Source organism: Microcebus murinus, chromosome 17 (assembly GCF_040939455.1).
Source record: "Microcebus murinus isolate Inina chromosome 17, M.murinus_Inina_mat1.0, whole genome shotgun sequence".
NCBI lineage: Eukaryota > Metazoa > Chordata > Mammalia > Primates > Cheirogaleidae > Microcebus > Microcebus murinus.
In genome coordinates, this window is record NC_134120.1 from 7,981,118 (window position 1) to 7,999,271 (window position 18,154).

The 18,154-nt window shown below is 33.4% G+C and overlaps 1 protein-coding gene across 1 annotated transcript in view; it reads right to left on the reverse strand.

Moving 5' to 3' along the window:
• CCDC102B (coiled-coil domain containing 102B) overlaps positions 1–18,154 on the reverse strand; it is a 202,430-nt gene that overhangs the window by 23,429 nt on the left and 160,847 nt on the right. The window contains exon 7 of the mRNA XM_020282138.2: positions 9,069–9,239. Coding sequence (XP_020137727.2) covers positions 9,069–9,239 — 171 coding nt within the window. The remainder of the gene's footprint in view (positions 1–9,068; positions 9,240–18,154) is intronic.

An 18,154-nucleotide genomic window follows, 5' to 3' on the forward strand; every position in this document is an offset into this window, starting at 1 on the left:
TATGGGACCAGGAACAGGGTTATGATAAATCAAAATACATACACACAAAACAGAGGACATATTGTGAAAAACCAAATTTGTACAAAAAGATACCCCAAAACCAAATTTAAATGGCTTTACATGGAGGGAGGAGAATGGGAGTAGGATGTGAGGGTAAAAGGGAATACATAAATTAAGAGAATATATTTGCATGGGATAATGAATATGCCAAGAAATAACTCAACAGTGTGCCAATATTAATTCAACCCTGAAAAGAGAAAAAGAAAAGAAGGAAAGAAAAATAATTGCTTTTTGCTGAGTCATTATCATTTTTTTTTCTAATGTAATGAGGTCTCTGTCATTTCCATTATCTCTGGTGCCCATTCATATATGAATGGACAATAATATGTCTGAATGAGGAGAGGGAACAGAGTCACAGATATTCAAAAGAATATATATATGTGTATATATACGTGTGTGTGTATATATATATGTATATATATATATATACATATATATATATATATATATATATATATATATATATGTTAAAGGATGGTAGACTTTAAGCACTGCCTAGAGTTAGAGGGGAGGAAAAGCAACAGAAGATCACGGTCTAAATCTTTCCATATAACCTGCCCTTAAAACATTTTGATTGTACTCAGACTCATCTCAGGCTACATTTTCTACTCACATAAAACTCAAAAGTTTTAGCTGAAACTATGCCACGCTTGATGAGTTTGGATTTTCGTCAAGTTATGGGGGGGCAGAAGTACTGGACCGTGGAGGTGTTTGCCGAGAGTAATGAAGAACAAGAGCAAGATAAATGATTGCAGGAAAATGGTAACCTTCAAATTACCACTGAAGGGGAAAGGAAATTATTGGAATGATTTAGATGAAAAATTAATGGAAACTGAGTCGCTGGACTTCTGTTCACATTGTTCTTTTGCCTCTGATGTCTTCATTTTAGAGACGTCTGAAACATCACTAGTGAGTGTTGGTACTGATACTGACACAGGGCGCTCTGGTCCTCATCCATCTACTCCCGTCGGAGTTAATAATTAAAAATTTAAATATATAAAACAAATACTTGCAAACAGCCGTTGAGTGTTTGAAGGAAAAGGAGCACCACAAATTGTTTCTGCTGCATCCTATGAATACCCCATAATGACGTTTTATTTTGTTGCATTAAACCTTGCATATTTATGGTTGGATATCTCTCATTATATTAAAAACTTTTTCTTGGGAAGAAATCACATATATTCTAACATCTAACATAGAGGTTAGGAAGTAACGAGTATTAAACAAACTGGGCTGGTTTTTATACTTCGGTTATGGAGTCTGTGGTGATCTCATTAGCAACTATCTGTGTCCCTATGTGAACCTGCAGATGGCCTCTTTCTTTATTATTTCTTTTTAATTTTATGTGAAACTCTTACTTAGCACATATTTTTCATAGATAAATGTGAATTTCAGTCTAACACTATTCTCACAATCTTAAAATCAGCAGGGTGTAAATTAATGAGATTTTACCTAAATAGATTTAGGGCTATAAGAGAATGTCTGTGTCCTTCCAAATAAAGACTTCTTTAAAAAATGGATATTAATTTAGATAATTAATGTTCTGTTGGTTTAAACAAAGTGTCTCTCACATTCATCATCGCTGATGATATCAGAATTTTGAAAAGCTTCACATTTTTGACATCAGGAGGTATTAAAATATGAAGCCAGAATTAGCTAAGCTGTAATAATAAGGTGATAATTGCTAAGTGTAGAGCCATACCAACAATACATTTAGCAAAACACTAATGCTTTGAGTGTGAACCGACAGGGCACAATATTATCTTGTATCTTAGATTTTCCATCTGTTTAAGTGTTTTTTCACCTTTTGAATTTGTCTCAAAACTAGAAGACTTATTACATTAATTAATTTTGCATATTACAGTGTTAACAAGTACAGACTGCAATAACTAGTGGTTCTGACATTTGGCTATATGTTAGAATTGTTTGGGAAGCTTTTTAAAAGCACCCATACACAAGCCCTACCGCTAACAATTGAAGTGGATTTTCTGGAAGTAGGACTTGAGTATTAGTATTTTTTTTTTTGAATCTTTCAAAGTGGTACTGATGTACAGCTGGTTTGAAAAGCACTGTATTAGACTTTAATCTTTATACCAGGAATATATTTTATTTATCTCTATTCTTGCACCAGAATTGTGTGGAGCACCTACATCACTAAATCTTAGTTCAATGAAGAAAATAACAAATTTCTTAAAATAAGAATATCATCTTAAAGTTAGGTGATTTTGCCTCCCCTTACTTACTATAGAACTATTATTCTTTTAATTACTATACACTAACTCTCATCCAGTGCAGCTTTGTTTGTGAATTATGAGCATATAGCAGGTAGGAACTAGTTTACCGCTAATTTATACTTTTTTTAACACAAAATAGTTCACTGAATATTTTGAACATCTCTTATTTACAGAAGCTTATTTTTTAGACAGAGAGGACAAGTTAAGGGTAAATATGGAATTTTCACTAAGAGAAAAGATTTCATTTCACAAATCAATAAATATGATATGCTAAATTACCAGAATAAAAGGCAAAAAATAAATGATTATTTCAATATATTCAGGAAAAAAAGCCTTTGACAAAGTTTAAACCCATTCTCGATAATAAATCTAAACAAAATCAGTATATAAGAAACTTACCCCAGCACAATAAAGGCCGATTATGAAAAGTTGAAAACTATCATTATAATCAATGGGGAAAAACTGAAAACTTTTCTTCTAATATCTTCTACAAGACAAGGATGCCCACTCTCACCATTTCTATTCCATATAGCACTGGAAGTTTTAGCTAGAGCAATTAGACAAGGGAAAGGAGTAAAAGACATCTAAATACACATGACATGATCCAATATGTGGACAACTATAAGACTCTACCAAAACCATTTTTAAAAATAATGAATGAATTGGCTAAAGTTGCAGGGTACAAAATCAACAAAAAATCAGTATGGTTTCTCTGCACCAACAATGAAATACATGAAAAAGAAATCAAGAAAACAATCCCATTTACAATAACATTCAGAAGAATGGAACACTTAGAAATAAATTTAACTAAGGAAGTGAAAGACTTGTACATGGAAAACTATAAGACATTGATGAAAGAAATTGAAAAAGAGACAAATAAATGGAAAAAAATACCCAGGTTCATGAATTGAAAAAGTTAATATTGTTTAAATGTCCATACTACCCAAAGCTAACCTCCAGATTCAACACAACCTCTATCAAAATTCCAATAATATTTTTCAACAGAAATAGAAAAAAATCTAAAAATATGTATGGAGCCATAAAAGACTCCAAATAGTCAAGGTAATCTTAAATAGAAGAACAATGTTGGAGGCATTCCTGATTCCAATTATATTAAAAAATCTATAATACTCAAAACAGTATGATTTTGGCACAAACACACACACATAGACCAATGGAATTGATAGAGAGCCTAGAAATAAACCAATGCATATATGGTCATCTAATTTTAGAAAAGGGCACCAAAAATACAAAATGGGGAAATGATAGCCTCTTGAACAAATAGTGTTGGGAAAACTGGATATCTACATGAACATTTGTACCCCCATAATATGCTGAAATAAAAATAATAATAATAATAAAAAGAATGAAATTGGACACATCTTGCACTATATACAAAAATCAACTCAAAATAAATTAGACTTAGACATAAGATCTGAAATCATAAAACTATTAGAAGAAAACATAGGGAAAAAGCTTCTTGATATTGGTCTTGGCAATACATTTTTGGATAGGACACCCAAATCACAGGTAACAAAAGCAAACATAAACCATAAGAATTCTAGAAGAAAATGTTGGAAAAACTCTTCTAGCTATTTGTCCAGGCAAAGAATTTATGAAGCAGACTCCAATGGAAATCACAGGAACAACAAAAATTAATAAGTGAAAATTGATGAATTTAAAACATTTCTGCGCAGCTAAAGAAATAATCAACAGAGCAAATAGACACCCTACAAACTAGGTGCTGTACATGTTTCTGTTTCTAACAACTTTGCTTGCATTATTACACCTTGCATAGATTGCTTTTCATACCATATTTATTAAGGTGGTCAGTTATTTTGATATTTTAATATAGATATATAAATGACCCTGCACTATGGTAAAAAAAAGTCTCAATTAAATTTTGTCATTTTATGATGTAATATAAATTCACAGAAAGACTTTAGTAAAATGATGAGAAATGAATGTTTACCTTCTAACAAATATATTTTTAATTAGATTTTTTTGTAAATTTGCTTAAAAAAACAACTCACCAGAAAAAGGATTTTTAAAATTTGCTCATTTATTTATTCAGACCCTGGATTTTCTCCTATGGGCCCAGGAACATCTTATTTTCTCTACAGTACAGAGGATTAATATCTCATTTTCATTTATTTAAAATCTGTTGACTTGTGAGAGTTGAAAACTTTGTATTTGACAGTTCCAATTAAACGTTAATTGCAATTTGAAGAATTTGGTACTATAAAATTGAAAAGCTTAGCACTAAAACTGACATAATTTTCTTTGCTTCTCAATTAAAAGTCAAATTGTGGAAACGTTGACAGCTATTTAAAGCAAAATCTTATTGCCATGATGGATATTTTCGTTCTCACCCACCCAAACTAGTAATGGCCTCAGAAAAAATGACAAATTGACAACTGTAATCAAATAATCCAGATTACAATACCAGTATGAATCAATTGTGATCAATTGATTAGATTATAGGTGCAGAATATTGAGATATTTTGCATGTTGAACATATATTTTAATGAATCTATTTCTAGGCTTCAAATATGAACTATACCCAAATCCTTCCCTATGTGGAACTATGATTCCTAAAGATTCTGTTGGAAAGCAGTACAATTCCCTTTTGCCAAACAAGTCACAGGACTATGCTTGGAAACTACAGCAAAGGGTAGCAAATACTCACTCACATACACATGCTCATTCACAGAAAGTATGACATAGACCACTCTCTTGGCCACAAACTGCTTTTCTCCTTACTTCACTCAAAATTTTTCACCCCCGCCCCAAGGAAAATTACCCAAGCATAGCATTAGTCTCAAAGTTCAAGAATTTATGATAATCTCTATAGCAGATCTCAGTATGTTTTCTCTTGCCCCAGAGATCCAGTTACTAAAAAGGCAAGTAATTTACATACACCCTTCCCCCACACACATACTTGCCCAATTTACTATAGTGAAAGTAAGACAAAATTCCTATAAATATTTCCGTATAGAAAAGGGAGATAGAAAACATTAATGAAATCTAACTTGGCAGATGTTGCAAGGGGCACCTACATTGCACATGGGGTATGTTCCTTTATTTGGCCTGGGTTCTGCTCCCTAAAAGTAGTTGTATAAGGCTGGGCGTGATGGCTCACACCTGTAATCCTAGCACTCTAGGAGGCCAAGGCAGGAGGATTGCTTGAGGTCAGGAATTTGAGACCAGCCTGAGCAAGAGCGAGGCCCTGTCTCTATTAAAAATAGAAAGAAATTATCCAGACAACTAAAAATATATAGAAAAAAATTTAGCCAGGCATGGTGGTGCATGCCTGTAGTCCCAGCTACTAGGGAAGTTGAGACAAAAGGATTGCTTGAGCCCAGGAGTTTGAGGTTGCTGTTAGCTAGACTGATGCCATGGCACTCTAGCCCAGGCAACAGAGTAAGACTCTGTCTCAAAAAAGAAAAAAAAAAGGAGTTACATACCGTGTTTCCCTGAAAATAAGATCTAACCATAAAATAAGCCCTAGCAGGATTTCTAAGCATTTGCACAATATAAACCCTACCCCGAAAATAAGCCCTAGTGATGAGCGTGGCGGTGTATCTGCACAATCCATGCATTTTGTCGTGGAGCGGTAAAGAAGAGGAACAGCCATTCTCATCTGCCCCATGAGAGCTCTATTGCTTGACATGAGAGACTGGGGCCAATGGTTCTAAAGGAAATAGAGTTGCAAAAAATTCAGAATGGAATTCGGGGTTTGGAGAGTTATGATGATGTTCCAGAAGAAGACGACTTAACTATATTTGAATAAATGTAGATTTGTACCGTACTGAAAAAAAAAAAATAATACATCCCCTGAAAATAAGCCCTAAGGTGTCTTCTTGAGGAAAAATAAATATAAGACCCTAGCTTATTTTTGGGGAAACACGGTAGTCTGTAGTTTCTATGCTTCTTAGCTCTCTGGAAAGTCCTTCTTTTTTTAGTATATACTGTAGCCATATCTGAGTTTGTCAATGGAAAATATTCTCTTGCTGGGTGTTAGCCTGCTTAGCTGGCTTCATTCTCACCAGTTTGGAGGAACAAAGGATTATTTTGTACCTTGAAAAATTACTCTTGTTTAGCCCAGGCTAGAAGCTCATATGCCAATATAACTTTCACAAAAAAAGCTGTCTCTTTTTCTGTTTGATTCCAGTAAATTGCACAGGTTGATATTCACATCTGCTATTCTTTTAGAGGAATTCCTGTCTCTGAGCTACTTATAGTTACCTTGAATTGTGAGATGTTCCGGTAGAGGCACAATCTTACTCGTTTCTCCCTACACTTTCTTCAGCTTAAAAAATTTATAAGAAACTACCTTAATAGATGCAGAACTTTAATAACAAACTTGATGGAAATACTATTGATTTAGTTCTTGCCACAAAACTCAAGTTCAATTGACATTTATCATTCAAATCCAACCTCGGATTTATATTTTATCATTTGGAAATGAAAATCAGATACACCTTACAACCTGTAAGTTACAGAACTACTTTAATTTCTGTATTACCTTATACACCTCTTTGAAAAATCTATAATCCTTTTATTAGTTCACTTTTCTTTTTGGAATTTTTCAAATATAACAATAACAAACAAACAAAAAAACAGTTCTTATCATTTCACCTAAAAACCACAAGCTCATTATGTGCATTATCTGCCTTCCAAGGTATTACTGGACACTAATGTATAAGATGTTTCACCACTTCATGATATGGGTTTCTATCTATCATTCTGGCCTATAATACATTTTTTTACTACCTACTTCTGACACTGGAGATACATTTTAAGATGTGTTTTAGCTTCAACTAAGTTTGTCTTCCTTCCTTCCTTCCTTCCTTCCTTCCTTCCTTCCTTCCTTCCTTCCTTCCTTCCTTCCTTCCTTCCTTCCTTCCTTCCTTCCTTCCTCCCTCCCTTCCTCTCTCCCTCTCTTTCTCTCTTTCTCTCTTTCTTCTTCTTTCTCTCTTTCTCTCTTTCTCTCTTTCTCTCTTTCTCTCTTTCTCTCTTTCTCTCTTTCTCTCTTTCTCTCTTTCTCTCTTTCTCTCTTTTCTCTCTTTCTCTCTTTCTTTCTTTCTTTCTTTCTTTCTTTCTTTCTTTCTTTCTTTTTTTTTACAGTAAAAAAACAACTTCCAAGTACCAGTGGCTTACACTAATAATGGATATTGATTTTTACCTATGTGGACTTCATTGTGGTTCAACAAAGACCCTGCTCCATGTTTTCATCATTTCAGGATCCATGCTGAGAGAATAATGTATACTTTGGACATGCTGGCCTCAAGACATGAGACGTGATAGAAAAGACACATGGGAAAAGAGGCATGACAGCTCTGTGTTGGCTCTCAAAGCCTATGATGGCAACAGGAATGCATATCTTCTCTTCATAAGGCATTGGCGAAGCAAACATCATATGGCCAAGCCTGACACTGATGATGTGGGAAGTGTAATCCTACCAGAGGAGCAAATAATAGGGTCATCCTTATGATCACAGCTCATTTTTAAATCACTCAATTAGATTGTTGAATCAGGTCTTTGGACGCTAATACTTCATTAGCCCACAGACCTTAGGAGATATTACCATTTCCTTGCCACTTTTAGTCCAAAGTGATTTCTTAAAGCCTATATTGACAGAGGTTTATTCGTCACCTCCCCCCAACAAATATTGCCTGTAAAACTATTTACAGGAATAATGGCTATGATAAAACACAAACTTAAGAAGATTCTCTTGAGCCTTTGCATATCATTACAAAGTACATATATATCTTCACAGAAAGAGACATATTAAGGATAAAATGCCTGCCAACAAGATGGTATTAGTAACAGCAGAGGAAGATGTATAAGCCTCATTGATGGAATGATTCTGTTTTCATGTAGCGTTATTGGAAAAGAAAATCTCATCTGCTTGATTAGAATAGTTTTGATTAAAAACTAAATCTTAAAATGTAAAATGTGTTCTGTTATTAAATTACTCCATGGAAAAAATAATTCAGCTTTTTGTTTTGTTTTGTTTTAGATTTCCAACTGTTTGGCATTATATGGAAACAGTCTTTCAAATCAGGGAACTAATGCTTTTTGCCTCAAATTTGTTCAACAGGAGCAGATGTAGTTACTGGAACACCATCTGAAATTATGCTGCCATGTGGTGACAATCCCACAATCATACTGACATTTGAGACTGTGTTTCTTTCAAAAATATTATCTTTGTTGTTTGTAACTGCCAGTAAAATCACTCCACAGACACAGGTGTGCTATCTGGACATTATACTGAGATGTCTACTTTCCAGAAACATCTGAAATATTCCATAAACCACTAGCGAGTTGACCTTACACAACCAAATGAGATGCAGAAATTCTTCTGAACACCAGAGAGCACTGGGGAGAATACATACCACAACATAAAATCACAACATATATCATATTTCTCTGAGAAACATGCTTATATCAAAGCTTAAAACACCGAGCTTTAATGATCCTGTGCTCATATTTAAACGCACACATACACACAAACACATTCACACACAATGGACCATGCTGAAACATTGAAGCTATAAAGCACTTGTAAAAAAAATATCATAAATGTGCACGTTGTCTATGCAACCTTTTGGTTTTTTTCCTTAAAAATTTTAATTGGTTTTGGCCATAAAAATGTAAAGGCTTTTATCCCAGTGAATGCCATATGTTAATAAAGAAGAAAACGCCACATATGTGCTATAAAATGCTATTTTGAAGCTATGTAGCATGTGTTTCTGTATACAGTAGTACCTCATCTTCCTTTTGGTTGAGTCCCTGTTTCAGTTCTTCCACTCGTGATCTCAGTTTCTTTACTTCTGCCTCATCTTGAGCCGCACGATGGTTTGCGTGAGTCAGTTCTGCATTTGTTGTCTGGTATTGTCTGCTTAGTTTATAGTAGGCATGTTGAAGATTCAAGAGTTCCTTTCAAAAGAAAACAGAGATTCCATTATTTATAATCTACTTTGAAAGTCAGGAAATGGCAGCTTCTTTTGACAAAGGAGAAAAGCATGTTAGGAAGAATTCAGATATCATCCCTTTTATTTGGAACTCTGCATTGCTGTAATCAAATATTATGATTAGCATATAACTATAAATGAGAGATATGTTTGTGCATGGCTAAAAATGGCTAAAATATAAACTCTTTATGTTGTTGAGTCAATAATCCATTGTCCACCTCATGCAAAAGTACTTCATATGCATGCTTTCCAAAATAGGAAATCACAATCTACAAATGAAGAATAAAGTAAATATAATAAATGCAAAAAAGAGTTGTTCATCTACTAAGTCGGCACATGTATTAACCAGCAAATTGGTATCAACTGATCAACACATAAGTGTACATATAGGAATAACATCTATCAGGTGTCAGGCAGGTGGAGGGTAGAGAATGGGTATATACAAACATGAGTGTGATGTGCACCAACTGGGGGGATAGACGCGCTTGAAGCTCTGACTCTAGGGGGGAGGGGGAGCAAGGGAAATATATGTAGCCATAACATTTGTACCCCCATAATATGCTGAAAAACATAAATAATAAAAAAAAGTCAGTGCACTACCATGTTTCCCCGAAAACAAGATTTACCCATAAAGCCCTAGCAGGATTTCTAAGCATTTGCACAATATAAGCCCTATCCTGAAATTAAGACCTAGTTATGGGCGTGGCTATGCAGCATATCTGCACAACCCGTGCATTTTGTCCCAGAGTGGTAAAGATGGGCAGCAATTTTCATCTGCCCCATCATGACAGCTACTATCCCAGAGGTGACTGGAAAGGTGTGGGCAGCCCTACCAACAAGGTTGGCTCCCCCTGTCAGGTCCCAGCCATCCTGTGCATGCTGCAAGCTGAAGCTTTAAGGGGAAAATAACACATCCTCTGAAAATAAGCCCTAGGGTATCTTCTTGAGGAAAAATAAATATAAGACTCCATCTTATTTTCAGGGAAACACGATATATGCTTTCAATTATTTTTCCAGAGAAAAAAGGTTTTATGCTGCTGCAGTTATGTTGTCACCTGCTATCCTTTCAGAAACCACATGAATCTGGCTCAGAGACCTGGAGCAAGGGACCCATCATGTGGTAAATAAACAGATGAATCTGTCATAAAGTGATTGAACTGCAAGTCAATCTTGTTACAACACCTCACACATATGAATTAACAGATTACATTAATTGGCCTCAGATTATTAATGTTGTTTCTCATGTTTAGTTAAAATTTGCAGTGCAAAATTAATAGTACCGTCATTATAGAAAACATTTTTATTAAAAATATAAAGAAAAAAGTAAACTCTAGTACCTCCTAAAGTTACAATACTATAGGAAAACCCAAGGATACTTCTTTAATTTCCTGAAACATACTGTCAGAGTATTTTATATCTGAAAATCATAATGAATAGCACATGTTAAAAATGCATAGTTAAATTTTCTTAGGACGACTAGATAGACAATTGGAAACAGAATCTTTTTTCACATTTAAACCAATAGGAATCCTAATAATGATGACTCAGACATTAAAAAGTTTTTTAAAAGCCATAAAACATTGAAAAATATTGGAAGAAAAATTTGGACATATAGGGGTTTTTCTATAATTAAGTAGGGGAAGTTTTCCTAAGTTTGGTCCCAAATCCTGAGATCATAAAATGATCAATTGAATTATAATAAGTATACAATTTGTGTATATCAAATAAAACAGTACATCCTACACAGAAGATGTAACAGGAGACAAGTCCTTTATTATATGAAGCGTTATATCAAGTCCACATAAATTAACTGGATATATGAAAGAACAGAGTTCACAGGAAAGAGAATATCTCTTAAACATTGAAAGATATTCAACTTCATTTAAAATAAAGAAAAAAATTATGACAATTTATACAAAATTATAGAAATAGGGAACAGGGTAATGGCAGCCAGGAAGATAAGAGTGAAGTTGGAGGGGATCCAGAAGATGTGGGGTGTCTATATAAAGGCAACATCAGGGACCCTTGTTGTAATGCAAATGCTCCCTCTTTTGACTGTATAGAAGCCAATATCCTAGTTGTGCTACGGTGCAATAGGTTTGCAGGATGATGCCATTGGGGAAAACTGGGTAGAGGGTTCCCAGCTCTTTCTGCATTATCTCTTACAGCTGCATATGAATCTATAATTATCGAAAATAAAATACTTAAAAAAACACATCAAGATATTATTCTCATGTTTTCAAACTGGCAAAAGCTAAGTGTTATATTCTGTGGTAAAATGCAGAAAACCAGGGATTCACTCATGAAGAAATATTGGCAATACTCTTTTAGATTAAAAATGCATATCTACTCTGACCCAGCGGCTCTTTTACTAGGAATATATTCTACAAATATACGCATAGTTGCATGCAATGTTATGTGTGTAAGGATGTGTATTGCAGTGTTATTTTTGCTGTTGTTAATGAATGTTTAAAAACTAAATATCCATCGCATGAGGCTGATTAAATTTAAAAACAAGCCATTACATATGATATTGCAGTCTTTTGTACAGTGGTATGGAAATATTTCCAAACTAATCTACTATTTAAGGTAAAATGCAAAACCATGTGAAGTATATGGTATTATAGGAAAAAGAGTGATAGAAAGTGACTGTTGATATGACACAATTTCCTGATCCCTGTGACTCCCAGCACTCTGACTAGAACTCCTGAGGAGGTAGGATGAGGGTGTGGGCTGCAGGGCAGGCAGAGAAACTGCTGGTCATCACTCTTTGAAAGCCTGGAAGAGGAAGAAGGCCCGCCTCCCCACCCCCACCCCCACCTACCAGCCCCTGCCATGGACATCCAAAGAATGTTTGCCTCTTGGTATCTACTAAAACCCTGAGCACCAAATGAAGGGGAAAGTCTTGGCAGAGGTGTCCTACAAATCCCACACTCTCCCCTTTCATAGGAGTCAGAATCACAGCCATTGATATTTAAACCCGACTGATGCCAACAGGCAGCAGAGAATAGACGGATTTGCATTGGGCAGCTAGAGCCTGGGCACTCAAGCTGGCTGTCCGATGGGCTTGCCATGGTCATTCCCAGGAACACTGCAGTTTATGACAACATCGCAGTGTTTTGCTGAATTACATCACAAATCACATTTAAAATGCAAACAGATTCCTCATTTCTTCTCTTCAGAACACAATTTTTAAATGTCAAATTATATACCTCATTCTTTTACAAGGAAACATGTACTAGAGAACACAATTCTATTATTCAGAAAGACAATGGAACATTTAAAGAGAGATCTTTCTTGATCTGTCAAACATAAGTAAAAATTATGCTGCAAAAATAACACAGAGCCTAATGGAAAGGTTATAACTTTACAAAATGGTGGCTTTTTCTCAGGAAAAATGGTGGAATTATGCACCCAGTTTCAATTACTTAAATACTTTCGTGACTTAGCAAAATTATTTCTCAGTCAATGCTTTGTCATTAGGTTTGTAAAATTTACTTAAAGGGATTTAAAAGGAATTAAGTAAGCAAAAACCTTGAGATGCACATATAAAAAAGGGGGAAAAAAAGGAAAAGAAGGAAAGAAGGGAGAAATGAAAAAAAAAGAAAGTAAAGCACTGTTGTTTGGCAACACAGATTTTACCCTAATCATGGATCACCCTTCTAAGTAGAGCCCTAACATTCATACTGTAATGTCTGGCCATTTTCTCAGGGAAGGACAACTTATGCTCAGGTCTAGGAGGTAAATATTACTCAGTTTATTCTCATGAGTGTCAGAGTGTTAGCCAAGACAGCAGCAAGAGCAGCATTTGAGAACTTCATTCAAGACATACTAAATCTGAAACTCAGGGGCTGGAGGCCAGCAATCGTGGTTATAGCAAGCCCTTCAGATGTTTCTGATTCGGCTTAAAGTTTGAGACCATTGTATAAGCCAATTCCAGTAAGCTTTGCTCCTATCAGTGACTATTGTAGAGAGGTAGATGTAACATAGCTGAACAATGAGGCATGAGGAGAAGTCTCCTTGGGTGGGAAGAAATGTTCTAGAATTTTTGTCACTTAAAAATATGCAAAAAAAGATACATGTGTAGAGTTACAACTGCAATCTGAGCCGATAGGGGAGTCCTGCTTACACCTACGGTTGGAAGATCCTGGGTATTTCTTGTCATGTGAGAAAATACACCTAATTTTATCATAGCCAAGTATATCCTAATTATGTTCATAGGGTACCTATTAATAAAGAAGAAAACTGGATTTCTCATTAAGGAGAAAATCATATGTTTTCATTAATACAAAGTTATTTTATTTTATTTTATTTTATTACAAAATCAGCTTAAAATGAAAGGGATTGTGTTTGCCAGGTATACCTACTATGAAATAAATTCTTCACATACCTTTTCTCACTTAATCCACATGACAATTCTTTGGTGAAGGTAATATTTTCCCTAGTCAGTCTCAGAGATGCTATGCAAATTGCTTATCACCAACCTCACTGTAATTAATCCTATACTTTCATTTCATCAAAATGATATCACATGGCTGGATTTAATCTTGTTGTCAAGATTTATCTTCAAGATTTGATAAGTTCTTTGACATTTTGATTCATTAATTCACACCCTCTCTATTTTACTTTCAGGGGAAGAGATGAATTCTTTAATTCTCAAAGCTATGGCCTTTGCCGCTATCCATTCACTTTTTATTAATCTTGTGATAAGAAAATGATGGAAATGTCGCCACACACTCAATTCTTTCTTTCCATACATGTTACAGTAAATGATGATGGTACACAAGATCACACACTATAATTCCATGTATATGTTTGATACTATTATCTGGAACTTCAATATCCCCTGTAACTTGCTTGTAGATGTGCAATTGGAAGGCATCCAAAATGGATGTTAATTTGAAGAGTTTAAGGTTTGCAATTGAAAAGGGAATTAGGTAGATAGTAAAGATTTATATAGACCTTAGAGCAAGTTTATTCTAATATACTTTAATGGTAGAAATACATAATGATGAGATATATTTGTATTTTATTTTGGAAGAGAAAAGTTTGAACAGAAATTAAAATACGTATAAAAATATATAGTACTATAGATTATTTGTTAGCATGTAAATCTCTATAAATCCAAATCTATACAAATGAACAGTAAATATAATTCACAGTCCTTTTGTAAGTGGATCTGAATGATGATATCAGATCTTGATATAGAAAAGAAACACATATAATGTATTTGCATAGACATGTATTTGAAATAGTAACACAGCATTACTTTCTCAAATAGATTAACTCAGTTTCTACTGATATATTTGATGGAATGTTGTAAAATGTGTATATTGCTTATGAAGTGATTCACTAAATTATTCTCCTATAAGTAAGGATATTGCTTTCTACTTAAAATTAATTGTGTATCATATATATCCTGAGGCTTACATGATTTTGGTTGTAGCAAACTGACAAAACTAAACTACATTTTCTTATAACTTAAAATGATGTAATGAAAGGCTGGCAAATACAAATCAAATCACTTTATATGCATCTATCCGAAGGAAAAACAAAATGGAGGAATGTCCTGAATATAGGAAATTTAGAAGTATTATACATGTTACTTCTATCCACTCAGTATTTTAAAAATGCATAGAAATCAGAAGTTTCTGTATTTGTAATTTCACAGGTATATAATAATAGTGTACCAATTTGTAGATAACATGAAGTTCACAATATAATGTATGGTTCAATTATATTCAACAGATAAAACACCTTGGAAAATTGGAAATAAGTTACTCATAGTCTGTCGAAAGCCTTGGTATACTCCAGTTGCTCATAATAATGCTATCAATGAAGGCAGATTTTCTCTTCTCAAAAGTTGTCTTAGATACATTGGATTGCTATCACAATCAAATTCATCTAATTAAATACATAATAACTCATAATCCCATTCAAATTAAGCATATTATAAAAATATCTTGTACACCTACCTACTTTTTAAGGATAAGTATCACTATATCTAATTATTACCTCAGAAAATACAGAAATCAGAGGAACATATATCTTCACAAAGAATATATTCAATGTTATTCACAAATATATGTATGCTTCAGGGTGACATGATAGCTTTAAAATAAAAGCATTTTACTTAAGGTTCCTTTGGCTATTTGGGCTCTTTTCTGATTCCATACGAAGCATAGAATTATTTTTTCTAGTTCTGCAAAAAAATGTCATCAGCATTTTGATGGGGATTACATTGAGTCTGTAAATCACTTTGGGTAGTATGAACATTTGAAAAGTATTGATTCTGTTGATCTATGAGCATGATATATATTTTTCCATTTGTTTGCATCCTCTGCAATTTCCTTCCTCAGCAATTTGTAGTTCTCCTTGTAGAGATCCTTCACCTTATTGGTTCAATGTATTCCTAGGTATTTTATTTTCTTTGTTGCTATTGTGAAAGGTATTGAGTCTTTGATTTGATTTTCAGCTTGACTGCTGTTGGTGTATAGGAATGCTACTGATTTCTGCACATTGATTTTGTAACCTAAGATTTTGCTGAATTCATTTATCTTTTCCATTAGTCTCTTGGAAAAATCTTTGGGGTTTTCTAAATATAAGCCTATATTGTCAGCAAAGAGCAATAGTTTCCCCATTTGGATACCCTTGATTTCCTTATCTTGCCTGATTGCTCTGGCTAGGACTTCCAGCACTATGATGAATGAAAGTGGAGACAGGGGCACCCTCATCTTCTACCAGTTATAAGTGGAAATGCTTTCAACTTTTCTTCATTCAGTATGGTGTTGGTTGTGGGTTCATCATATAGTATTGAGATATATTCCATCTGTACCTTTTTTGTTAAGAGTTCTTTTTTAAAAACATTTATTTCAGAATATTATGAGGTTATAAATATTTTGGTTACATAAGTTGCTTTTCTATCATTTGAGTCAAAGTTATATGTGTGCCCATAACCCAGATAGTATCATAAAAGGTGATGAATTTGTCAAAGACTTTTTCTGCATCTATTGACATGATTACATGATCTTTGTTTTTGCTCCATTTATGTGGTGAATCACATTTCTGGATTTATGTATGTCGAACCATCTTTGTAGCCCTTGGATGAAGCTTATGTGGTTAGGGTGCATTATTTTTTTGATATGCTGGTGAATTGGGTTTCCTAGATTTTTTTTGATAATTTTTGCATCTATATTCATAAGGGATATTGGTCTATAGTTATTTGTCATTGTTCTATACTTTCCTGGCTGTGACAATCTGAAAATACCACAAACAATCATAATATCATTAAATAATAAAAGGATTATAAATTATAATAAATTAATAACAAAGTTTAAGAACATAAACAGCAGATTTGGAAAAAAGTAGAACTTTTTGAAGGTCAATGGATGAATGAAATACAAGCATAGATAATATTGAAGAGTAAATTATCCAATAGGTCAAAATTAAATTATACAGAATGAAGAAAAAAGTTCTGAAAAAAGCATAACATGATGGAAAGATTAACAGACAGATACTGAGGTCCAGACATCGATATTCAACAGACTATTTGATTTGTAAACTACAATGACATTTTGTAAGTGCACAACAGCCAGCCCTGAAGTCATAGTCACTACTTTCACCAATATTTCTTTGGCCACAACTCCTACATACGATCACCTATAAATAAAGAGTGACTGGGAAATTTACTGTATGTCCAGAAAATGAGGAATAGATTCAATATGCACCCACTAATTCTCTGGCAAAAGAACAATCAAATTATACTAGTAAGTATACAGAAAATATAAATTAAAAATTGAGAAATTTGATCAACCATAAAATATATGTGTAGATATAATGATGTGTCTCTATACCTCCCAAACAAGAGCCAATTAAAAAGAAACATATTCTCTTTTTAAGTAAACAATGGATATTTACAAAATTGACCATATACTTCACAAAGGAAGTGTCAACAAATTCCAAGTTTTCACTTCAACAAATTCAAAGAAATATAGATGACATTTGCAGTCAAGAAGCAATTAAAGTAGAACCCAATTTTTTCAACATAGTTTAAAAATTCTTCAGAAACTTAAATGAGTAAAAGGAAATAACAATGAAAAGTACAAACAAAAGTCCTACACATACACTGTGCAGTAGTCAGCTAGACTGGAATTTAGAAAATGATTTATAGCATTAGATATGTTTATTAAATAAAATAAAGATTGAAAATAAATGATTTAAACTAGCATGAAACATGAGGTATTGTAACAGAGTAGATTTTTTCAAAACCTAGAAGCACAAAAAATACTTATAAACTAATAAAAATAAAGAGAAAATGGTTCTTTAAAATTACATATGAATTTGGTAGTACACTAACATGATCATTAGAAAAAAAGACAGAAGGAAAAAGTAACTTATATGAGGAACAGTTAAAGATAGATATTTATAAAATGATTTGGGAATACTATTAAGTACATTATGTTAATATATACTAAGACATAAAAATGAACAATATTTTAGAGAAACATAACCTTAAAAATTGAACTGAGAAAGACTGGTAAACTAGAATCAGCAAATGACCATTTAAAAGTTGAACAAATGAGGCTTAGAAAACATTTTAGACAAGTTTTACCAAACTTTAGAGTAATAGAAAACTTACTCTTATTTAAATTATATCTATAACAATTATATTTAAAATGCACTTATTTTATATATAGCATATAAATATAAGATATAATGTTATAAATATTTATAGATATAGATATTTATATAGATATAAAATATTCATAAAGTTATATTTAAATATATCCCTAGCACAGTGTGGACATATGCTGTGGGAATGTCAATTTTCATAAACACTTGGCAGAACAATCTGATGACATCCATCAAATCTAAAGTGGT